The 25,502-nt window shown below is 39.9% G+C and overlaps 1 protein-coding gene across 3 annotated transcripts in view; it reads left to right on the top strand.

Moving 5' to 3' along the window:
• The window catches only part of NPNT (nephronectin), a 56,464-nt gene that overhangs the window by 3,860 nt on the left and 27,102 nt on the right, over positions 1-25,502 (top strand). For 2 of the 3 annotated variants that reach the window (XM_074147301.1, XM_074147302.1), the window contains exons 3-5: positions 13,274-13,366; positions 23,340-23,459; positions 24,253-24,372. In XM_074147301.1, the coding sequence (XP_074003402.1) occupies positions 13,274-13,366; positions 23,340-23,459; positions 24,253-24,372 (333 nt within the window). Of the gene's footprint in view, positions 1-5,703; positions 5,755-13,273; positions 13,367-23,339; positions 23,460-24,252; positions 24,373-25,502 lie in introns of all 3 variants that reach the window. The other variant, XM_074147300.1, reaches the window with a different exon arrangement.

Raw genomic sequence — 25,502 nt, 5'->3', positions numbered from 1 at the left:
AAGGCAAACTTCTTAGTCCTGTCCCTGAAATGAGTGATACAAATACATGTCAGACTTTCTCTACTAGATGCAACTGTTCTTTGCTCTTTCTAGAATAAATTGTATTTGCACAATGAAAACAAGTATAGAGTCAGGCTTAAAAATTAATAGTGAGACTCAATTTACAAATGAGTTCAAAAAAGAAGCTGTAAATGTTCAGGCAGTAATGCTGAGCTCTATTAGTGAGCTTGAACTGCTTTTCTCAAACTAGTTCGAGCCATCCTTGATATGCCTGCAAGTTCTACAGTACCTTTGGACTCTAACCTGCTTACTCATGCATAGTTTACTATGTAGGCACTGATCACCTCCGAATTTATCTTTCTGACAACAAATTTAAGGTGAGAGCCATGCTGGAGCCAGAGTGTAGCAAGAATCGAGACTCCAATACGTGACAGGGTTAGTCCCATTTTACGGAGACCTCTGAGTCATGATGAGCCATGGGCAAGTGATCACTAACATACATGAATATATTTTCTACTGTCCAGCGGAGCTGTTCCACCAAACATGCATGGACATGTCTTCTGCACATGGCTATTGAGAAAAAAGTGTGTTAGTTTAAACCAACCGTGTGATTTAAGGTAATGGTTTAATTGTGACAGAGGTTTAAGCCTGTATGTGTCAGGTCTAACAGAGGAGGATTGTGGCACAGCTGACAAGTGGTAACTCAGTGCTCCTGATCTTCCATCCATACAGTTGCAAATGGAAAGTGAACTGTGTTAGCTAAACTTGCTTTTGTGAAGTGTGGAGTAGTTCCTTTTATGTCCCGTTGACTGACAAAGGAGCGCACATAGAGCATAATTGTGCTTACTGCTGCTTAGTAACGGGAGTCAGCATAACTCAGCTGTCTTTTTCACTCTTATAAACATGTAGGAAGAAGTGGAAATCAGGCCCCTCCTTTAATTTACACTCTTCCTTTAAAACATCCTCTGTCTCCTGTTAATAAATTACACCTACCCAGACTCGTACATGTAAGGAAGTGCACGTAGGTCTCATCTGTCTGTAAACTTGCTTCCGAAGCCTGTCACTGTCAGCTGTAACATCTCAGCTTGTAGAAATACTCTGTCCTCAGTGACATGAAATCTCCTTCCCAAATGCCCTTTCTAATTCCAGCAAATGCACTTAGAAGGTGTCCCTCCAACTGAAATAATGAAGAACTTTGAAACAGGTTGGATTTTTTTTTTGTCTTCCTTGGAGGTTGTGAACACCAAAGTGAGATCCATGTTTAGGCAACTAGATCCGTTTTGAGACTGATGCAAATATAGCCATATTTTCAAAGGGGCTGAACAAACATAACTCAAATTTTGTTGGCGTTTCTAAGTCCTTGTAAATTGAAAAGCCACCCACACTTATTTAGTAGTCTAATCTAGATTTAGAACAGTCGATATATTCAATCATTAACGTAACTAGCCTTTCTGAGGCTTTGATCTGGTATATAAACCAGGTTTATTGGTTAAACCTGGTGTGTAGAAAGGCTAATTTGGAAGCAGCAGAAATGTTTAAGCAACAACTCTTTGTTCATGTGAAGTAACCTCATCGTTGGTAGAGCTGATCCTTTACGCTGATGGACTCACAGCATCAGTGCTTTAAAGTTAGATGTTAAACATTCCAGTTGAAATTAGTCCAAAAATCCCATGTTTTTGCCCAGCCTGCAGGATTTACTTGCACCTTAATAAGTAGTAGAGGGAGTAATAGCTGTAAGTGGGAGTAATCACACAAAATTCTGCTTCTGTGAAAAAAGGTAGGTTGATAAAGTACCTGATAAGATGTGTGTAAAAATAGGGCTGTTGTCTTGCATTTTTATGTGTTACTGTTGTGCACACAGCAAAATTGTAAGCCAGAGCAAAAGTGAGGCTAGAAAGAGTTTCTTCAGGATTTCTTCTCTCAGAGCAGGGGGTTTTGACTTCCTGTGACAGAGTGTTTTTGGAAAGAGCAGGCATCAACAATATATTTTTAATTCATAACTCCTTTTTTATTGTAAAGCAACTGCATCTGTGGTACTGAGTGTGTTGTCCTAACCCAGAACCCATTAAACGGGTTTTAAAGTATACAGGAAAAACCAAGTTGGGGCACGCATCATTGCACACATCTTGCACAAACACACTTTTCTCTCTGCCAGAAGACAAAAATTGCCTTAGGATGTTGATTCAACTTTTTTTTTTATGTGTTATTCAGCACTAATTTGTATAGTTTGAAATACCTTGGGGAAGAGAATTTCCAGCAGTGGTAGGGCTGGAGCTCAATTCTTTGAGCTGGATGAGAAATGTCAACTGCAGAATAGGACTGTGTCCGTTCCTGTATTCTAGCTGCTGTAGTCTAGGAGACCTGCTCAAGCTTGTCATCTCATCCCCCTAATAAGATGTCTGTGACAGTATTCTGCAGGGATGGCTGTCTTCCTGAGTGTTTCTCCAGGAGAGGATAATCTGGGGCACGTTGTCCAAGAGTCTCTGCTAGGTCAGAGGTAGGCCAAGCAGCAGGGAAGTCCTTGGAACCACTGCTGGCTGACCCTTGCTGAGAATCTGGTGTACAGAAATCAACTGTGAATATATACTCACGTACTGAGCTCTGGAACATGGGCAGCCTGTCAGAAAACTAAAAGATGGGGTAAGAGATGCACTCATTTCATTCAGAGTGTCATGCTTTTTATTCCCCAGTATTAAAGAGGAAGTTCTTTCCTTCAGTTTCCAACAGGCCATGCTAGGGGTTATTTGAAAAATAGTTGTTCTTTGTGGACATTTTTGCTACTTGCCTTGCTTTTAGCTGGCTTACAAATATCTCTGTAGTTCTTTCAAAAGCTAAACAATTGGTTTCCACATGCGTGTGTCTTTCATGAACCAAATACACCTGCTTTATACTTGGCTGCATGTCTGTTTGTAATTGATTTGTATGCTAGTTATATGTAGTCAAGGTACACTAACGATGTAGGCTGCCTTTTGCTTCAAAAGTCCAGCTGCAGTTTAACACCCAAGAACTGTAGAAAGACATACTACTGTAACATGGATTTAAAACATTAAGCAAGTTATTTTTTTAAGAAAAGCAATATAAAACATCTTGAATATGCATTCTGGATTACAGTTTGGACAACTCCTTTGCTAGAGGCGATGGCAAAAATGGTTCCTTTTGCTGTGTTTGCATATGTACAAAATAGAAGGTTGGATCTGCAGCTTCTAAACACGGATGCAGATCAACTGTCACAGGCTCTGTTGGCATGAGTCTGCATGACTGTAGGAGTCAGCAGAGGGTACTCTGAGGTTTTGTCTGGTGGACAGGAAGTTTGACCAACAGAAGATGCTTAACAGGAATAAAATCCCACTGAACGTGGATTTTACAAGTAGTGGTGTTATTTGATTACTTCACTCATTTCAATGTTGAATTCTCCTTAAACAATAACAAGGTCTATAAAGTCTGCCTTGAGAAGGGGTTGTGAAGATGAGTGGGCTCTTTCAGAGCATCCATCTGTTCTAACTGCATCTAGTTATGTCCCTGTGCTGAGGTTTCAGTGTTCTACTTAGAGAGCAAAACCAGAATAGGTCAGCAAAGTAGTTTCCCACCACCTTATGCTCTAAACCCATGACAATCGGCTTAGAAGTCTAGGGACAGAGCAATCAAGAAGGTATACAGTAAAATAGTCCGTTAGTAAAAGTGTAAGTCAAGCCATCACACGTAAACACACGTCCCCTTAGCATTGCATCATTTAAAAATGTTAATCGAAGGATGTCAGGTTAGCATCTAGATTTAGTCAAACCTAGTAGAAAGCATACATTTCAGGAGATCCTAAGAGGGACCTGCAGGAGAGAGAGGAGCTTGCAGAAGCTGATAGAGCAGATGGAGGCAGAACCAAACGCTTTGCTGGGAACTGTGCATGCTGCTGCCTTCTCACACCAGTTGTGAAGAAACTTAGGCTGGCTGTGCTGCTGCTCCTGTCCTAATGAGCTTAAAGGCTGTGTATCTGTTCTGTGCAATCTATTTACAGAGATGCAGGGTGGTGGTGGTGGGGCGGGGGAAGAGCTGGCTGTCCTCTCATTGATGTCTAGAAGGGGATTTTGTATAACCAACGACAATGTTGTTTATATGTACCCAGATAAATCATCTCACGCATCAATGGGAGAAGAGGCCATGAGCCGCTTAGGACTTATGTTTCTTGCACCTAACAATGCTTTCAGTGCAAGTGGCAATTCTGTATAGCCCAAGATGCACAAAAATAAAACCATGATTTTGTCAATAATGAGACATGAAAACACTGGCTTCCAGGAGGCTTGACCCACTAGCAGAAACCTCCTAAAGTCAATAGGAGTTTTGTTACTGAATTCTTGGTTGCAAGAACACAGTCTATATTAATGCATTGTTTTGGCAATGTTTAATTAATATTGATGTGCAGCATGTCTGCTTCTTATAAAATGAAAAATATTTTTGTGCATCCCCGGTACTTTTCAAAGAAAAGACATTTTATACAGAATTGCAATACTGCTTTAATACTGCTATACAAGAAAAAATGAGGTTTTGCTATTTTTATTCAGGTTTTCTTTTTCAGTTTAGAAGCTTTATGCTTTTAAAGCAGTTGTGACTTTACTATGTTAAAGATACAGTATCCTTTCCCAGTTCCCCACTGCATCCCTCATGCGCTTCATAGATAGAATAATAAATTTGCAGTCCAGTTTTTCCCAAGCAAAGCTCAACAGTAACATGATTTGACAATTTACAACTGCAGTATACTCATATTTGGAGCTTCTCTCAAAACCAGCAACAACCTGGGGAGCCTCCCTCCACTGTAACAAATCCTAAGGGACTTTCTGGTTAAAACTAATTTAAGCCAATAAAAGTTGCAATCATAGCAAACCCTTAAGTGTTGGTCACATACTACATTAAATACAAAGAGCTGCTGTTGCTTAACTCCTAGTCTTTTATAATAAGGCTATGTAGCCTAACAAGCTATGCTGCTAACATTAATTTTATTGGCAAATAAATTGATTTAAAATAAGCCCAAAACATAAATCTGTGTTTCCATCTTACTTAACTTTTGTAGCGTATCTAGTTTCATATGATAGTAAGAGCTGAAAAGGTCTCTAAGCATTAGTTTTAATTTAGATGACATTCAAAATTTAAACATTATAAAAACGACCAGTAAATTTATATGCCAGCATGTTTATTACTTGCAGATGTTCACATGCTTATAAATGGGTGTAATTTTAATTACTCTCAAATTAGCATCCAGATGCTAACCCTTTATGTTTGCTCTGTGGAGATGCAGCATTAAAAATATGTACCTATATTTAAATGAAAGGATGCTGTCTCTTTAAGAAAAGCATTTATGTTCTGTTGATGGAAACATTGAACCTAAACTGTGAAACTTGAGAATTTTTACAACTATGTACCATATGAAACATGACAAAGTGTAGCTCCTTAGTTGATTGAATAAGAATAGCATCACGTCATTTTATTTAATTCTTATGTATCAGAATGTGTTTGTTAATGAAATACTGATGTAAGGTATTTCCATTTTTAAATGTGTACCAGAATTTTTTTTGTTTCAGAAAAGCTCTGAATGTTGAATGTGTGTAAGTCTCCAGGAATGTAACAAGTTGATTAAAAACCCCAGCCAAGTCCATCCTCCTTACAGAGAAAAAAAAAAAAAGCTGGAATTTCTTTTTTTGGACATTTGTTTTGCAGCTTTCTACGTCTTAAGGCAGAGAATAGCCAGCCTAAGGTGCCAGCCCAAAGGTTAGCTGAACATATTTCTTGAAATAATTTTGGCAAGGTTATGACTTGGAGTTACAGCCTCTAAGTCATAAGTTTACACAAAAACTATAATACGTGACAAGAAGATGTAGATGTTCTTTTATTTTTTTTCCTTTTTTAAGCATTTGATTTGGGGAAGATGAGGGGGGAAGGAAATTAAAAGGGCTGTTTTATCCAAGTCACCTATCTGATGAGATACTTACTTTCTAGACTATTGCACTTTTCCCTTTTCACTCTTTTTCTTTATTTTGGCCTCAAGCCCCAGGCAATATTTTTTTTCTTCCTGCAAATTGTTTATACTCGCAGCATTGTATTTACAAGCTGTCAGACCTAGGAGGCCTGATTTGCTTTTGCAGTATTGGATCATGTGCAGTGGGAGGTTAGTTTGGGATGGCTGAAGCACTTACTGCTCCCCGTCGCCTGCTTTGCACCTCCACTACAAGTTGGCATTCCCACGAGAGGGGAACTTTACTGCCCCTGTTCTCCAGCAGCGTACAGCCTGGCATGTTAGAGCAAAATGGAATCAAGACTAGTTTACATTGGTACCCAGGGCTGCTTAGGAGTTGATATGTCTTGTTTACTTATCCCTGTGACAGGAGTACCAGTCTTTAGAAAGGGGAGCAAAGCAATCAGCTGTTCATCTGTGAAAGCCAGCTTTGTTACTGTGCTACAGAGGTAACTCCACTGAAGCCAGCGGGTGTTATATTCTAATAAACCAAATAGCAATAAGGCCCAGTTTGTTTTCTGCCACCACACATGGAGACAGTCATGCTAGCCTGCTCCCACCTGCTGGAATTCAGTAGGCACGCAGAAAGGTTCAGGTAACAAACAGGCACTTGAAATGATAAAACACCATTCTTTAAGCAATTATCATGAGCCACTTGAAATGCAAACATGAAAAGATTGACAAAGCATGACATATTTCTTGCTTTTCTAATTTTGAGTTGTGTTAGATCAAATTTTCACTGATATTTAAAAAGAGTATGTGAGTGCATGGCCATTAGTTTAACTTTCACTGACTTCCTTAAATGCTATTGATTTCAGTGTTACCCGTGCTTAAGTTATGCGTGCTTTTAAGTGCAGTTCTGAATAGCAAGGCATTAACGAACCAGGGTCTGGATTTGTGTCTGCAGTTTAGAAACACATTTGGCAGCACAGGCAAGCGAAGAAGTCAATGTGATGAATAGCCCTCACTGGTTGCAGTTTGTCATATTAATGTGCTGTTGCCAGGATCATATGTGCAAACTGAGTAACTGATTTACTCCGGCAAACGTAGTAGTTGTGCATGAAAAATCAGGACCCACTTACTTAATGGAACTGTATGTTTTAGATGGAAGCCTAATCATGCACTTTAACAACATTTGTTATTAGGAATGTTTCAAGTAAGTGCAAGTAATTTGTGAAAAAATATTCAGGCATCAGATACTACCATTTTATCTGATGATATTATCAGTCTCTAGTTACAGAAGTTGGTCAAGGACATTTATTATCTATCAAAAAATAGAGTAAGGAATGTTTTACATATGAAATTATCTGAAAATTAATACCCAGTTGCCCTAGTCAGGCTTATTAAGCTCTGCAGAGATACACGTTGTGACTGCTAGTACACTTATTTGGGAAGCAAAGTTATTTTTTCAGAAGTAATTCTGTGATATGGATTATGGGTATGGCATGTTTTTACCACCTACTGGTAACTGAGTGGTAGGTTAAGCTTTATGCATTCTCCTGCATTTGTATGTAGTTGAAAAAAGAAGAAATATGTAACTCTGAAAGAGCTGCAGTGATTTATTGTACAAATTAGCTCATACCTTTGGGATCCTGATCAAAATTACTGTGAATAGGGCAGATCTATTTTCCTGAGCGTGTGTTTATGCAATTGCATAATTTGCACAGAATTGCAAAAAGTAAAGAGAAATAGACAGGCGTGAGCTGAAGCTGGCTCTGAGGAAGACAAGTATAGAACTTGAGGTTGTGGTCTGTTAGCATCACAGGAAAAAGGGAGCCAGTTTCAGGTGAAGGAGGCGGCGTAGAGGAAAGCTTGTTTGACCAACATACCAGTCTTTTTATACAGTTGGCAGTGGGGGAATGCGAGTAGTGATCTTAAGACTGGAAGTCTGTTCTGCATTCAGCAGCGTAAGAGGATCCAGTAAAGGTTTGTGAAGCTGAATAGTCTGTAATCATCTCTGGGCTGATGTGCAAATTACTTTCTGTGTTTCGGCAAACTGAATTTTAAGGTTTAGAGTCAAAATAAGTATGTTACTTGAGAAGGCAGAAGCAAGGCCCTTCAGACAGGTGGTCAGCATAGTTTGTTTCAGATGCAGGTATTATGCATATTTTTAGACTTTATAGAGGTGAAAATAGAAGTTCAAGAACAGTTTGGACATCTGCAGTCTGGCATTTTGAGGAAGATTTGAGTGGAGAGATGCAGAAAGAGCCATTAAAGACTTTGAGGGCAACTTCTGTCATAAAACTCTCTTGTGGACGTTGCTCAAGAAAGAAAATGCAAGGAATAAAAACTAATCATTAAGGGACAGAACTTATGAGACAAAGCAGAGAAAAAGAATGTAAGAATTATACACAGAATTATATACAAGGCTGTTTTGATGAAAAACGTAGCTAGGAGTGTTGGAAAACCAAAGAAGAGTGGAATTGGTGGAGATACTCCACTAAGAAAGCTCAGGGTTTTCCGTTGTTGGCCACAAATGAAGAGCAGGAGTTAGGCAGGTAGGAACTAAGCCATGCAACCAACTGGTTATGACTCCACCAAAAGTGTTTGGTAATCAAGAAATAAATCATTAGCGTTAAAATTCTAAATGAGAAGGAATAGAGGGAACAGCATGTGGTAGTCAACTGTTGGCCCTTAAAAGGTGGGCAGCTTAGTGCAGAGGATCTGACAAAGCCTGAGGGGGACTTCCAAAGCAGTTTTGATGGAACTGTGTGCAAGGAGAAAATACAGATGAAACTTAAAAACCCCAACATTATAGACCTGTAATGAATTGACTGAATGTGTTTTTCATTTATTGTATTTATGCAACAATTAAAAAAATAATAATTCAGAATGATTGAGTCATGCTCAGACATCACTAGGAGCTAGTAGTGGCTGGGGAGATTGGTGGTTTCTGGCTTTTACACAAGCATAACACATACTAACAGCACATGCATTTCACCAGAAGTTCTTTCTCCATACTTGAAAAAAAGAAACCCCAATCCTAAACCCAAACCACTCATTCACGTTTCAATTCCTGGTGTTATTTTTACAGGAAGTTTAATTTGGCCTGAAGTTTCAGTGAGACTTAAAATGTGGTATTTATCATCTTATTTTGGAGGAAAAGGTAGTTCTTGCCAACCTTTAAAATAGGCACTCTGTTAGATTTATGGCCAAATAAAAGGCCACTGTCTGAATTTCCTTCTTGCCTAGTAAGGAAGTGAGTGTTACGTAGCAGACTGAAGTCCATGGACATGGCTTACTTCAGTCATTGTAAATGTGAGTTGATCAGAGGGAAATTATGTTCTGTTGGTTGTGGGGGAATTTTTTAGTTGTCAAGATGCAGAGTATTAGTTGGGAGACTGTTTTCCCCACTACTTATTAGTCTAATGGTGTTTAAAAATGTATGAACACCATGTGTTTCTGTGTGAGCAGAGCAACTGAAACATCCTACTCTATCCTATCCTAATTTTGCAAGTGAGTGAGTGGAAAATTCAAAGAAAAAACCCAGTTGCATCAGCATACATAGTGTATGCCTAGACTCATACCAAACAGCTGAAAGAATTGCCTGCTATTAAAAGCAATGCTGAAAGTCAGGCTCAATCTTATTTTTATACCTGGCTCTCATTGTTGACCATGTTCAACCGGAACCCTTTGGGAGTCAGGGAGTGTATCTCTGCTGCTGTGCAGGGGCAGCTCCTCCTTTGGAGAATGGAGTGTTTGAACCATCCCACCTCTCTGGGCCTGGGGACTCTGGTATAGGCCCGCGAGAAGGTCACCAGTGGAACCCTAGCCAGACATGCGGACTTGGCAGAGAGCCGTCTCCTTCTTGAGTCTTGAGCACCGTGCAAAGCCCCCTTCAAGGTAGTGGGAGGATATACAGAGTGCTTGGTGAGGGTGGCTTGGTTCCTGATAGGAAATGCTGTGTGATGTATCTGTGGTGTTGGCTGAGCTATAGATGTTGCTAAGCTTACTGCAAAGAGCTTGTCTCGTGTGTATAAATTCTTCAGTTCTAACATTGTATTGAATTTCAGCAGCTAAGATGCCTAATACTTAAGTAGCCAAGGTGCACAGAACGTACTCTTAATAAACAGGATTTCTTCAAGTACAGTGTTTGACAGCAAACATAGGTTTCCAAATACCTGTTTAATGTGCAGAAAAAGCATTTTATGATGACTTTGGCTTTATGGATAGTGGTTTGCTAATCATTAGGAAACTTTCCTTGTGGTAGTAGAGATTCTTGAGCTGTAGACTGCTGAGGGGCTGAGATCTCCTTTAACTAAGACTTCTGAAAACAGGAGATATCTGTCGTGGTTTAAGTGCATTTCTTAATTATATCTTCAGACTAGGAGGTAGACTGGTTCAGGAGCTGCTCACCTGTATGTCATACACGACATGAAATACTGCATAGTATGGGGCTAAGTTTGTTGACATGTATTGGACTAGATGATCTCTTGAAGATCCCATAGATCCAATTGCTTGATTTAATAACGTGGCCTATGTTACATGTTTCATATCTGTAACAGTTGTATATTATTTGTTTCAAACAAATGCTAATACATAATTTTTGTTCTGGTACAATATCTGACCTACTTGGTTAACTGAGAGGGTTAAGCAAAACATCTGATTCCTAATACAAACATATTTGACCTTCTGAATTAGAGGAACATTTTCATTTCTAAATGAAATGAAAATCTCATTTATTTAATTACTGAAATTTTTAAGGCTTTTCATCTTCAAATATGATATCGTTTTTTCTCTATCTGATTTACTGCTAATTTACAATCTATGCAATTCAAGGTGGGACCAAGACTTTTTAAAAGTCAGCTAAAGTGAAGTTGCCACAGGTTCAGCTACTGAACTGTAACACTCCACACCAAACTGATCCTATGGTGTTTGTGTTTTTTAAAGAGTAATTATTGTCTGACTGTATCCTACTCCGCAGTATGGATTTTCTCTAAAGTGCAGTTGAAATTTCATGGAAACTTTCAAAAACATATTTATAGTCATTTCTGTTTCTCTGCTGTAGTTTAGCTCACATCTTTTTCCCCAGTAACTTCAAAGTCATGAAGTTGGTCTTCATAGTCTTCGTTGACTTTGTTGATGTCAGGAAGAGAAGGGTTTCGGTGTCTAAATGGGCTCTTATATATATCTCAAAGATAATTTTTTTTCCTGCTTATGACCATAGTGATTAAAAAAGCAGTAGTTGTTTACAAGTGCAATGTTCTAGAAGTTTTTCATGATATACCAGTTGCTCTTTGGTCAAATCTGTCCATTATCCAAGGGCATACTTTTTATTTAGTAGTCTAAGCAGCCCCTTTCCCTAATGCTTTAATTGAGAGGCATTTCTGAATCTGAATCCCATTTCTTTGTTTCTGGATATTGTTTATTGGAAAAAATAATCTTGCGTTAACTAGAAACATCCTTCTCTGTTGCCCTTTAAAATATTCCTTAAGACAATTTTTGGAAAGAGACTGCACCATCGTGTTAGGAAGATCCGTCAGGAGCAGTGCTGTAGATTTAAAACAAGGTTTTAAGTTCTCAGGGAATGGGAATATCACTGCCCATATATGTAATGTTTAAACAAAAAAATGCCCTGATAATAAAGAGCAGATGCTGTCCTAAAACTGGAGCAAACTCCTCCTATGCTAACAGTTGCTTCTGTGGATGCATTTGTGGGAATTGCTGATTCTGGATGCTTTGAATCTTATGGAAAAGATTTTAGAACATCAGAGATGTATTTGCATAATTCTTTGACAACCAAAACTAATCTCTTGTTTCTGTTTTAATTTTTTGTTTTAATTCAACCCTGTTGAACAACTTGGCTAGAATACAAGCTACATTTTTGAGTGCCTTCTGACAGACTTCTGTTAAATTACATCTTTAATACATCCAGTTTTATGATATGGCCTGTTGTCAGATTAATTAATATTACAGTTGGATCTAGTTAGTTACTTTGCAAATTCCCAATCATACTGTTGGTTGAGAAAATGAACTTAAGGCGAGGGTAAATAGTAAATCCTGATTACAAGGTATTCAATTTATGCCACCCTCTGATTTCTGTCTTAACTTGTGTCCATCTTGCTTAAACAGTAAGCTCACTAGAATTTTGCATCTGCATTTTTTCATATAATGATAAACAGCATTTTAAAGCATAGTAAATACTTTAGTTTTCCAGTAGGTCAAAACAGTATTTTTAGTAATAGAAAGACATTTCTAATGAAAAAGACTTGGAAATATTGTTTAAAATTTTCAGCTGTAAAATTGTTTCCAGAGTTATGCAGGTTTCGTTGCACTGAAAATATTCCATTATTTCTATGTCAACAGAAATACATTTGTGCATGAATTCTTGTATTTCTTCAAAAGCAATGCCTGTTTCATTATTGGAAGTTTTAAAAGTTTGTTTTATGAATTTTATTTCTGCTATATTGAGAGAGGTACCAAAAACAGCTTCCTAATGATTATTTCTTGGAGTTCTGTATTTATGCTCCATTTGGGGAATTAGAAATTACCTGCCAAATTTGACTCTGGAAGCAGAATAGACGATAACTTCACATTTTGAGACTATATCTGTACAGCAGGTTGAGTAATAAATGCTTGGAATGTTCTGAGTCAAAGTGACTTGGATGTATGCAGTGATAAAGCAGCACATTACAGTCAGTGTTGCTTTTGCTTTTACCCACTCCTTTTTTCCTCCAAAAGGGAAAAAAAAAAAAGTAATGCCCTCACTAGAGTCCAAACACCAGAAAGGGAGAGATTCGGGCAAAAAAGCATGGCTTAATAAGGGGGTAAGGAGTGTTGCCTTATGGTTGTAGAGGACAACAGTGAATCCTGGGATCTGTTCTGCTGCCTGTCAGTGACTGAACTATGGCTTTGTTTGTACGTCATCTAGCACATTGATGTACGCATTTTCTATATAGCTGGAGCATGTTCTAGTTTTACCAAATTTAATGGCACGAATCATAGTACATACATACATAGAGAGAGCAAGTAAAGGCACGGTGCCTGCTTGCTGATTAGATATTAAAGAGAGTTTAGTATCCCAGAAGCAACACAATGTAGTGTTGTACAAAAATAGACTACTAACAAGTATCTCACTCTTCCCACGTGTATTGGGGTGGTGGTCATTTTTGAAAGTGCACCTGATGTTTGAACAGTGGTATCTGAAGCATATAATGATGCTGAAGAGAGGAACGTAAATGGTACTATTTGTTAGGTCGTTGTCATTTTTTTCAAAGTAAAGCACTGTCAGCCGTGTCTGGAGTGGAAGAATAATGAATATTCCTCTATTTGCAGCTATATGCCAGCCAGGATGCAAACATGGTGAATGCGTTGGGCCAAACAAGTGTAAGTGCCACCCGGGATACACTGGAAAAACCTGCAATCAAGGTAAGAAAGTGAAGTCCAAGGAAAAGAATTTCTTCTTGAAATCACAGAAGTATTGTTGATCTCTCTCTCCCCAAATGCTGTGTGTGTCACCTGCATTTATAGGGTAACGGAGTCATATATTAGGTCTGTTGCTGCTGTAGCTATTCTGATACTGGGACTGACGTTTGTAGAGAGAATGGCATCTGCAGTGGGATAGCACAGGGGAAAAAGTTGCTTTCATTCAGGTGAAATCAATGAGATTAATGTAAAGTGTATTTACATGCTCTCCTGAATCTGAATCAAATTATTTAAATCCTGTGGTAGGGATTGTTATTTCCTGAAGTCAAAATTTTCAGGTTTGGATAGTGAAACAACATTTGTTTAACTAAAGCCCATTTATTTCATGAATTCTCACTTTTGTGTTTCTAATCCTGAACTACCTAGGTAGCAATAAACTGTAGTACATACTTAAGAGTTGGAAAGACGAAGTGTTCTCTTGCTGAATTATCAATATAGTTTCACTGTGGATTTTTTTGCCAAAAGTTGATCTGCAAAACATGTAATGGTATAAAGATCATGGAGTATAAATAGAATTGTAATATATTATTTATTAGATTTCGATGCCTAAGACATGTTCACGTACAAAGATATCTCAGTAAGACTTTCTCTTTTCCAGTTGTCTCAGTCTACAGAAAAAGTTCATATGTTTTGTGAGAGTGCTGAGGAAGTACGGCAGAAAAGTGTGAACTTTTTGAAGTGTATGAACATTTAGAACTGTGTTCAAAAATGTACGTTGATGTTCGCTAACCTTCTTTTGACATGTTGATTTTAGAGCGAATCGTTTTCTTTAAAAATAGATAAATATTTATTTCCTGATTTACTAAACCTCCTCGAACTGATGTGGACATGAATTTTGTATTGTTCAGTTTTGTTTTAAGTCTCTTTTATTCTGTTATCTCTCAAATTATCCTGCCTCCTTTTTCCCTTTACTCTGGGCTGACATTTTAAAGGATGGGTTGTTACAATTTTATTATTCTACACCTGTTTTGGTCAATCTGGAACTTTTGTTGAAAACTGTACAGTGAACAGTTGTTATATATATGTGTGACAGTTTTTATATGTGCTAATTATTTTAACAATGTCAACAGAATGCTGTGCAGATTGCTGGAGGCTGCAGACTTGAACTAAACTATTCACTTTGCAGTAAATGCTAAGGAAGGGAAAAAATGTGGTGATAAATGACTAAATGAAACCTTTTAGGCAGTATTGATCAAATATTCTTGAACAGCACTGGTGCCAAAGTTGCCATGGCAGGTGTGCATGATGTTTCTGAGATGCCTGCTGGCAGTTGTGTCCCAAACGTACATTGGTTCAGGTGATTACAGCCTATATCTATTCTATTCTATGGTGAGACCCTTGAGCTGTTGTTGGAGTTGGCGTATGCGTTCTTGCCATGTGCCTGTTCCACATTAGTATGAGACCTGAATGTGCATAGTGGATGCAGAGTCTGCTTTTGCTGAGAGGAAATTCAAATGGCACAGGATAAGTGTGACCTATGTTACTATAACTTAATATAGCACCTGTCCTGTTCAGTTCATGGGCCATCTTTCTTGTTTGTGTTCTAGAATAATAATTGGTGATAACAGAAAGTAATGGTGTTGGTGTCATGGTTTGGGTTGGGCTGGCTGCTAAAAGAGACAAATGCTCTCTTTAACTTCTCTCTCAAGGGAGAGAAGAATGAAAGGGAGACTTATGGACTGAAAAAGAAATTAATCTACTTTAATGAAATATTAAAATAATAATAATAAAAGATAATAATAGTAAAGAGAAAATAATGACATTTATACAATATATACAACCCATATCGAGCTCCCGGGATGATGATCGCATCACCAGCAGTCACTGGGAAAGTCCCAGACTGGACTCAGCGACAGATGGAAACTGGATTCTGGATCTGGATTCAGGAACGCATGGATCGGGATCAAAGGCAGACAAACAGACAGAGTCCTCAGATGCTGGCCATTGAAGAAAAGATGCTGACCCCTTTGATCCCTCAGCTTTTATACTGAGCATGAGGCGGATGGGATGAAATACATTGATGGTCAGTTTGGGTCACCTGTCCTGTCCGCTTCTCCCTGGAGGTGCAACCCCTCTACTCTCTTCTGCTCCTGACCCTCCAGCGGGGCACACAACAAAGTTATCTGACCTTGGTTGTTACAGCAGTAAGTGTAAGCAAGAGCCTCTCTGCATACCATTCCTTGGCTTTAACTAGAAACATCAGGCCTTATCACTCTCATAGCAGACACTGTCTGAAGAATATGCCGTTAATTTCAGAGAGTTAGAAGAGGCTTAACTGAAAAGTAAAATTACTGAAAAGAAAATTGGTTCTGTTTTACTTCAAACCAGGACAGTTCGCAAAAGAAATGTTGGAGTTCCTCTGCAGAGATGGAAGCCTTTCTAGTATGTGTGAACGGTGCTGGGCTGTAATGTGCTCAGGTTCTTGGTGAAAGGTGTTCTTTGAGTACAAGCACTGATAAATAGGCTTTGCATCTCATCTGTTTGTGCCCCTTGTGGATCAAGGCATGTTCCAGGGACCAATCCAAGGGAAGAACCCAGCCTGACAGCAAAACTGTTGAACCTCAACTGTGTGATGATGCCTGGATGCTTGTCCCTTTCCAGCAGCACTGCAGTGGCTGTGGCAAACTAGACTGTGCTTTAGGTCACTTAGAAGTTAGGATGAGCTGATAACCATCTCTTTTATTATGTTGTGACATTCAGCAGCTAAATCGCAGTGACTTTGCAAGAGCTAACCCTATGCTCTCCCCACAGCGTTCAAATCTCCTGAGTGCCTTTAGTGTTTCCCTTCTAGCTTTTTGATCTCAAGTTTACAGCTGTAATCAGTTAAGAAAATGCTGAGCAACTTGAAAGAAAATATACCCTGTGCCAGCTCTCTAATTTATAGTGATAATAGCGGAACTAATACTTCTTTCAAAATGTGTTTCACCCAAAGGTTCTCAGGGAGCTGGCAAGAGAGCTTACCAAGCCTCTCTCCATTATTTATCAACAATCCTGGTCAACAGGAGAGGTGCCAGATGACTGGAGGGTGGCCAATGTGACGCCCATCTACAAGAAGGGCCGGAAGGAGGATCCTGGAAACTACAGGCCTGTCAGCCTGACCTCGGTACCGGGAAAGATCATGGAGAGGATCATCCTGAGTGAGCTCTCAAGGCATGTGCAGGGCAGCCAAGGGATCAGGGCCAGCCAGCATGGGTTTATGAGAGGGAGGTCCTGCCTGACCAACTTGATCTCTTTCTATGACCATGTGACCCGCTTTCTCGATGAGGGGAAGGCTGTGGACGTTGTCTACCTGGACTTTGGTAAGGCCTTTGACACCGTCCCTCACGGCATTCTCCTGGAGAAACTGGAGAATCATGGCATAGACAAGTGTACCCTCCGCTGGATAAAAAACTGGCTGGATGGCCGTGCTCAGCGAGTTGTGATTAATGGAGCAAAATCTGGTTGGCGGCCGGTCATCAGTGGTGTCCCTCAGGGCTCAGTTTTGGGGCCAGTCTTGTTCAATATCTTCATTGATGATCTAGATAAGGGGATTGAGTGCACCCTCAGTAAGTTTGCGGATGACACCAAACTAGGTGGGAGTGTTGATCTGCTTGAGGGTCGGCAGGCTCTACAGAGGGGCCTGGACAGGTTGGACCAATGGGCCAAGGCCAATGGGATGAGGTTTAATAAGGCCAAGTGCCGGGTTCTGCATTTCGGCCACAACAACCCCAGGCAATGCTACAGGCTTGGGGAAGAGTGGCTGGAAAGCTGCCTGGCAGAAAAGGACCTGGGAGTGTTAGTGGACAGCCGGCTTAACATGAGCCAGCAGTGTGCCCAGGCAGCCAAGAAGGCCAACGGCATCCTGGCCTGTATCAGGAATAGCGTGGCCAGCAGGAGCAGGGAAGTCATCGTGCCTCTGTACTCGGCACTGGTGAGGCCTCACCTCGAGTACTGTGTTCAGTTTTGGGCCCCTCACTACAGGAAAGACATTGAAGTGCTGGAGCGTGTCCAGAGGAGAGCCACCAAGCTGGTGAGGGGTCTGGAGAACAAGTCCTATGAGGAGAGGCTGAGGGAACTGGGCATGTTTAGTTTGGAGAAGAGGAGGCTGAGGGGAGACCTCATTGCCCTCTACAACTACCTGAAAGGAAACTGTAGAGAGGCGGGGGTTGGCCTCTTCTCCCAAGGGAATAACGACAGGACCAGAGGAAATGGTCTGAAGTTGCGGCAGGGGAGGTTTAGATTAGATATTAGGAAGAATTACTTTACTGAGAGAGTGGTCAAGCACTGGAACAGCCTGCCCAGGGAGGTGGTGGAGTCACCATCCCTGGAGGTATTTAAGAAACGTGTAGACGTGGCTCTTCAGGGCATGCTCTAGTGCCCGGGATTGTTGGTTTGTGGTGGGGTGTTGTGTGTGGGGTTTAGTTGATGGATGCTGCTTGCTTTTTTTTTTTTTTTTTTTTTGGGGGGGGGTGTTGTTGTTTGTTTGGTTTTGTGTTGTGTTTTTTTGTTTGTTTGTGTGTTTTTGTGTTTTTTTTTTTTTTTTTTTTTTTTTTTAATGTGGTTGGACTCGATGATCTCAAAGGTCCCTTCCAACCACTAAGATTCTGTGATTCTGTGATTCTGTGATTCTGTGTTCATCAGAAAGTTGATACCTACTCTTCAGTAAGATCTGAGTTCACAGACAAATACGAATAGTTGAAATACAGGGTAACTTTGCGTGGCTGGGAAAGGTTGCTTTTAAGCAAAGAATGTAAGGCAGTTTTTCCTGTAACTTACTATCCTCATAACCTGTTTGTTCCAGGAACATGGTGCAAACGTTTGCTACTTTCTCTTTTTGTAATGCAGTTCTTGCCAGCACTTTATGTATTTATTTTTAATCATGAAATAATGTATATTACAAAGATCTGGTCATTTTTATTATACCTTCTTCCCGTCCTGTGAAGATGAGCAGCTATATACAAGACCACCTGGTCAGAGCAGTGAAGCACTTCTGTTCCGCCCCCTGGATCATCATGGAAGAAAGATAGCATCAAGGGGTGAGATGGTCCTGTATTTCAGGTGGCGTGCTCCTTCTACCTGCACGGCTTGAAAGAGTAATACAGTTTAGGGGTTGGAAGCTAATAGACTGATGGCTGTTACGCAAAAGCTGAATCTGCAGTGTCATTAGCATGCAGAGCAAACAACTGGTTGTATTTCCTTCATGCTGTGTGCCTGTATTCTGAAAAGGCTTGACTCTCCACCATACTTACAGTCATAACTTACTTTTTTTTTTTTTTCTTTCCTCTGCTCTTTGTTCAGGGCCTGCGCTTTTTATTTGTTTCTGAGTTCCTTTGTGAAGTGAGAGTGATGGAAATTGTTCATCAGGTTACATAAAGACAAAACTGTGATTTATGTAAAGCTGGAAGTTGAAGAAAATGAGGGTTGCTAACTTCTGCGTTTGGCAGCTGTTGATTAATCAGATGAAGTGATGTGAACAAAACTCTCTTAGGGTGATACAAATCTCCTCTCACAAGTCTGACATGGTAGTGTGATGATAGTTGCTGGAAATGAAAGCCGATCTACTCTTTATAGCATGGTGGTAACAGTTTAATTTTTCACTTGGTTTCCGGTCCCTGGTTTTCTATTTTCAAAGTCTGAGCAAATTTGGTATTAAATATTTGACCTCTGTGTTGCCTGATCCAAGCTAGCTAATAGGCAGAAAAAGACAGAAAAGGTCTGAGTGGTGGAGTATTCTGCAGAAGCTAATTAAAGAAAACAGCAGCGTGTACTGCATTTTCCTAGGAATAAGTGCCTCACTGCTAGGTGTGCACTGAAGTCAGTCATTATCCAGGATCATGCGTCGTGCCACACAGTAGTCAAAGTCATCACATCCGGATTTGCCAGTACTTTTGTCCTTTCCTTGCATTCACATTTTCATTTCATTTCCTTAAAAATAAAATACTTGTGCTCAGTAGCCTGTGCTTATGTTATAGACCTGCTTTCTATAGCACCCGGAACTGTCAGTCTGCTTTTATGTACAGTACTGTCTTATGTTATTTTGAAATTAAGAATGCTGCTTTTGCATTCACCATGCAATTGTAGGCAACATGGGAATTTAAGTAGCTGAACAATGAAATTCTCAAGTGCAGGACAGTGAGTGGACATTCACACAAAGAAATTAAAATGATTTGTTAAACTTTTTAATAGTGTTGGGCTTTATATTTTGAATTCCATTGTGACGTTATAAGTGACTAAAAGAAATGATGGTATTTTATTAAAAAGAAAAATTATGTAAAAGTGTTAGTTTTGTTACCCTTTATACATTTTAGCTTTCGATTTTTTTAGAGGAAACTTTGCTGTTTTCCTTATTTCCTTAATTTTGATGCATAGACATTTATACTGAGGTGCCTTTATGGATGTTGCTTGAGATACACAATTGATAAGTAACCAGCATTTTTTCAAGAGGTATGTTGCTACAGCTGATGTTTTGACTGCTAACATTAGCCTGAACCTGTTCTTGGAAAAATAGACCTTATTTAAGGAACGAGAAACACACAAACAGATAGAGTATGTAAGTAGCAGGAATGTTTCAGCTCTCCCCTAGTCCATGTGCAGGATATCTGGACTCTTCTTAGGGAAGCCCGCTATTACAGATTATGGGTGCACGGAGCTGGATCACGAGAGCTGTCAGTGTATTCATAAAGGCCTTTATGTAGGACCTGCCAGTAATTGTACAATGTAGGAAACTGAGTGGTGCTTGTCCTGTGGCTGCCGACTGTGTGCCCGGTGTGCCCATCTGCGCTGGTGAAAAGAATAAAAGTTGCATTTTGGGGAAAGTAAGACAGGCTGAGCAATATGCTCTAACACACCTAGCCTCTTTGCAGGCTGGCTTCTCTTAAGCAGCCCCAGCACTGCCAGTGCTTATTTTCCAAAACAGTAGCATTCATTCTGACTCCATAAGGTTAAAAACATCTTTCTCTAAATAGCTAATTTCAAAGGCAAAATTGAAAACCCGTGACACATGAGGTTTAGGTTTAAGTGGTGTTGTGCTAACAACCTATTTCTGCTGCCTTGTGACCTTAGCTTTCTGTTACATCAGCCAAGGTTAAAACTCTGAACTTTTTCAAGGCACAGGCATTTCACTTTCAGCATGTTTTTTGAGATATGAATCAAAAGCGGATGTTGACAGCATTTGTTCACAGACAGAAATAGAATGAGGCGAAGACAGTAGAAATAACGTAGTCAAAATTCCACAAATGAAAAGCGTGTGATGTGTTATCCTAATACAGTTGATCGCTCCTACTTTTTAAGATCAGGTTATTCTCAGAGTATGTTACTAATAGCTGTCTATTTGTCAATACCACAGCTTTCATTTCTGTACTAAGAATATTTTGTACCAAATGGTGGTGTAGTACTCAGAGTCCTATAGTAAGATCCAATTATTTAAGGCTCATAATGTAATCTATACTTCATGCAAGATGGTAAACTGAGAACAGTCATAAATTCTTACCGTTTTCAACTTTGGATCTGTGGTTGTAGCTCTGGAAATAAATGGGAGAGTTCTTAAGGGTGAAGTCTTCAGGAGTATCTGAACTTAAGAGCTGAAGTGCAGTGGGATGTAAGCACTAAAAGTTAACTGGGGCATAGTTAAAATCCTGCCCTGTCAGCTTAATATCAGCATTACCTTTCCCTGCTTCTAGTTAAGTATTTTATACTTAGCTCTGTTGTGCATTTATTTTGTAAAGTGATGCTTTTTGTACAAAAGAGGAAGATACAGGTATTTTAGACTTACACAGTTTTTCTGTCTCTTGCTGCAAGATGACTGTTGTCCATGAGTCTCAGAATAGTCAGTAGTGTGGGCTCTGTGGCGATACTTTTAGGAATTGAAGTCAAACTTGAACAGAGTTTTTGAATTTAACAATAAATTTTTAAACAGACATGTTGCATGTCTAATAAGTGTCTTAAAGCAGCTTTTTGTGCTGCCCAGAGAAGTTTGCCTCCCAAAATGCAAGCTTTCACCTATTATTGAACATTTTTACGTAAAGGTTTTTTTACACAAGATTTTCACAACGAAAACTTGCCCTTCCTCTCTAGCATAATCATCTGCTGCTTTTCTGTTTGACCTATGCGCGTACTCTATCAATAGTCACAACTCTTAGCTGAAGATGCCTCTTTCACAGTAGAAAATGTACATTCCTTCCACAGCTGTTTCTCTTACGCACTCTTCTGATTGCAGCATTGGTGCCTGCTGGAGAAGTACGTACTCCTTGCGACTCCAGAAATGTTTTCAAACTCCCAAAGAGTGAGAGTTGCAAGGGGATGCTCTTCCTGCAGCGCATGACTGCAGGAAGACTGCGGAGATGGGCATCGCTCCTTGTTTGTCAGGCACAGGTCAGCTGAATATTGGCAACTCACTGAAGTCCTGCCTTTGCTCACCTGGTCTTCCTCGCCGCTCTAGGAGCAAACGCTTCCCGTCAGGCTTCCTAGAAACGTCTTACTCAGCCTTCTGCAGGAAGAAAGGGAAAACTATGTCCCCGACCGCTACCCTCTCACGGTAGGGAGGAGCAGGAAGTATTCCTATCCCTAAACCCGCTGCTCTTCCAGAGGCCTTGGAAAAGGAGGTAAAAACAGTCATATCCATCAGTTAGGGGAAGGGTTGTGGGGAGGGGCACATACCTGTCCGCATGGTGCTCGCTCTTCCTTGACCCCATGAAGATGAAAATAAAGTAGGTCAGAAGAGAACAGATTTAATGATACACATAAACACTGTTAAGTATTACTGATTTAATTCTACCCAGAGGTATATTTGTCTTTCTCTGTTAATGTCTTAACTTTAACCCTTCGCATTTAGTCCATAGAAAGCATGCGTCTCCTGCTCAGCTGGCATTTTATAAATGACTACTGTGTTTGTGTGTCTACCACGTGGTAGGAGCCCCAAAGCTTACCTTTCTGCTACGTGAATTAGGGAGTGACTCTTGATGAGAACGTGCTTAATAGTGGAGATGGCTCTTCGAAAAGTTCTTGGAAGTAACAGTAACTCTCTTACTGTAACAGACCTCCAGACAGCATTGTGCAATATTAGAGATGAGGGTCGGTAACTCAGTTGTTTAAGCACTTGCTGGCTGGATTTGTGAATAGATTTATTACTTTCACTTTTATTGTCATATTTAGTCATCATAAAATAACTATGTAACAAATTATTCTGGTTTACCCAGGTGAAACCAAAATATATTCTTGGAAGAGAATTTGGAAGGAAATGCTCACTCAGTCTTTACTTCTTGTTAGAAGCCTTGTCTAATAATATGAAAACTGTAGGCTGAATATTTTCAGTTTAAGTCATGAATTCTGTATTAGATTGTAAAGCTGAAATAGGAGCCTTCATGGGTAGTCCTTGACAAGTATCACTGATGTCAGATACCTTTTTTCAGTATTTTCTAGATGGTAAGGAATATATTTTCTCTGTGAGATTGTTTAAAGTAGGTTAGCATCAGCTTTCCTACCTTTCTCTGCGACTAATTTTGAAGCATGGTAGTGAATCACTGAATCGCTATCAGAACTGCTGATAGCGATTGCAGCAGTGACATTTGCTTTCTCCCTCTTCCTCCTCCAGTGTTCTGGCTGGTCCCAGACATGGCATCAACATGAATAGTGGCAAGATGTGGGCAGCCTGAGCTTGTGCGTTTCCTAATGAAACTTCTGTTGGCACTTAATCTAATGCTTAATACTGTCATTTCTGAAAGGATATCTGTGAAACAGAAGAGAATACGCCACTTGGCAGGAGGGGCAAACAGTGCTTCATGCAGGATGTTCTGGACCCTTGCTATCAGCTAGACTGCGTATAAAAAGCTAATTGCCATATTTTTCCTTCTTTTTCCAGGAACTTGAACTAGTAGTTTTTTCACACGTACCTTTGTATGTTTTCTTTTCCCACCCCCTTCCCTTGTACCCTTCGTTTCAGATCTAAATGAGTGTGGACTAAAGCCACGGCCGTGCAAACACCGGTGCATGAATACCTACGGCAGCTACAAGTGCTACTGTCTGAACGGCTACATGCTTATGCCAGATGGAACGTGCTCAAGTACGGCAAGGCTTGTTGCTTGCTTTTTTCAAGCTCCTCAAGATCCCTGCTTGGGTTTCCCTGGAAAACTTTTATCAAATGAAGATGAATCCCAAAGTAAAAGATTAATCTTGCTGGAAATTAGGCAGTTGCGCAAGATGAGCTTCTGTTTTCTAATGAAATTAGGCTGAACAAAACAAGAGCAAATATTTTATTAGTTTTATTACAGGTTTTCCCAGAAGCATTCTTCAGTGCTGTAAATCACTGTTAATTGGCCTTCGAGGACAAGTGCTTGCAGTTTTCATTGCAGCAAGGCACCTGTGGTTCTGCTGTATGTCCTTATGAATGTAAAATCATTAAAGCGGCAGATGTTGGTTGTTTGACTGGTATAAAATTATAATGCCATCTCTCTGGAGATCAGGTTCCTACTTGCTCCCATAAAAGTGGATACTTTAAGTGTCTGGACAGAGCGAAGAGGAGAGAAATTACCTTTAATTAAAGATGCTCCTGTTTTAAAATGGCAGTACTGTCCAGGGGGGCTTTATATTCCTCATGGGGGCTGCATTCCATGACACAACTTGCTACAATTGTGGTGGTTTTCTTTTTTTATTTTCTTAGAGATGCAATTTGTGGAAAGAAAAAATTTACTGCATATGCATTTGCTCTTTAAAGCTTGAATGGATACCTGTGAAATTCAACACGTATTTTTCCACTTCTATCATAATTATATGACATTTTAATTCTCTAAATTTGTAGTCATTTTCTGGTACTGATCAGAGTCCGTATGTAAACATGTTCAATTATTTTTCCCTAGGTGCCCTTTCTTGCTCGATGGCAAACTGTCAGTATGGCTGTGATGTACTGAAAGGGGAAGTACGCTGCCGCTGTCCTTCTCCAGGACTTCAGCTAGGGCCTGATGGCAGGACTTGTATAGGTAGGTGATCAAATGTAGATTTAATTTTTTTTTCTCCAAAATGTTTTTATCCTTACACTGAACACAGTTCAGGAGAGTTTATCAGATGTATTTAGAATGCATCGTGCTTGCAGTTTAAAGACTTTACTAATAAGAATTGGGATAGGCATGTTGCTCAGGTGGTCTCAAGTGGTCTGTGTCAGAGACTGACAGTGTTTTCCTCCAGTCCTGCAAGTTTTATTGTCTGCTTAAAACTCCCATGGGTTGCTTGGCATCCAAGCCCCTCAACCCATACCACTCCTGTTACTGGGTCATTTTAAACTATTGCATATAAACATATTTAAACAGAAACTCCAAAATACCTGCCTGCATAAAAAAAGAAAAAGGTATAGGGAGGTCAGCTCTCCCTCATACCCAACAATGTGGTGCCTAGGCTCAGGGAGTTGAGGGATAATTCGTGCAAATCAATGAGATTATACTGGGACATGGTGAAGGTCTGTGCATACTCCCAATATTAATGGTTTTGAAGCTACTGTCTTTCTTCCATACTCCAGGTTAAAATAAATTCAGGAATTCAGATTGTATAAAAGTGAAATGTTTTGTTCCCACCTTTGTGAACATGGAAAAAGTGCTTATGGTTAATCAGACTGTATTGTGTCACACTCTACTATGGTCTGAAGAACAGTGTGGCATGTGATTTCATTAGTCATTAACTATACATCCTGAGCGGATATGATGCTCCAGTGATTTTATTATTTATATTCTGTGCAGCACGACAGTTCCATAATCAGTAACAACACCTGCACTGAAAGAATGTAAGACAATGTGGATGCCCTAATTATCCATTTGGGTATCATGGCTGTCCACAGGGAAGGTGGTTCTTCAAGTGGCTGACCCATGCTAGCCAAGAATTTGTTGGCAGAGCAAGTAACAGATTCTAGATCTTCTGATGTGAGGGGCAGGCTCAGCTCTAAGTTGGAGGCTTTCTGAGGTCTCAGTGACTTTTTTGCCTCAGTCTTCACTGACAAATGTTCTAGCCACACCACTCAAGTCACAGAAGGCAAAGGCAGGGACTGGGCAAATGAAGAGCTGCCCACTGTAGGAGAAGGTCAGGTTCGAGACCTTCTAAGCCACCTGGAGGTGCACAAGTC

This window comes from Numenius arquata, chromosome 5 (genome assembly GCF_964106895.1).
Source record: "Numenius arquata chromosome 5, bNumArq3.hap1.1, whole genome shotgun sequence".
Classification (NCBI taxonomy): domain Eukaryota; kingdom Metazoa; phylum Chordata; class Aves; order Charadriiformes; family Scolopacidae; genus Numenius; species Numenius arquata.
Note: the sequence above shows the minus strand (reverse complement) of the source record. Positions and strands in the feature narration are given on the sequence as shown.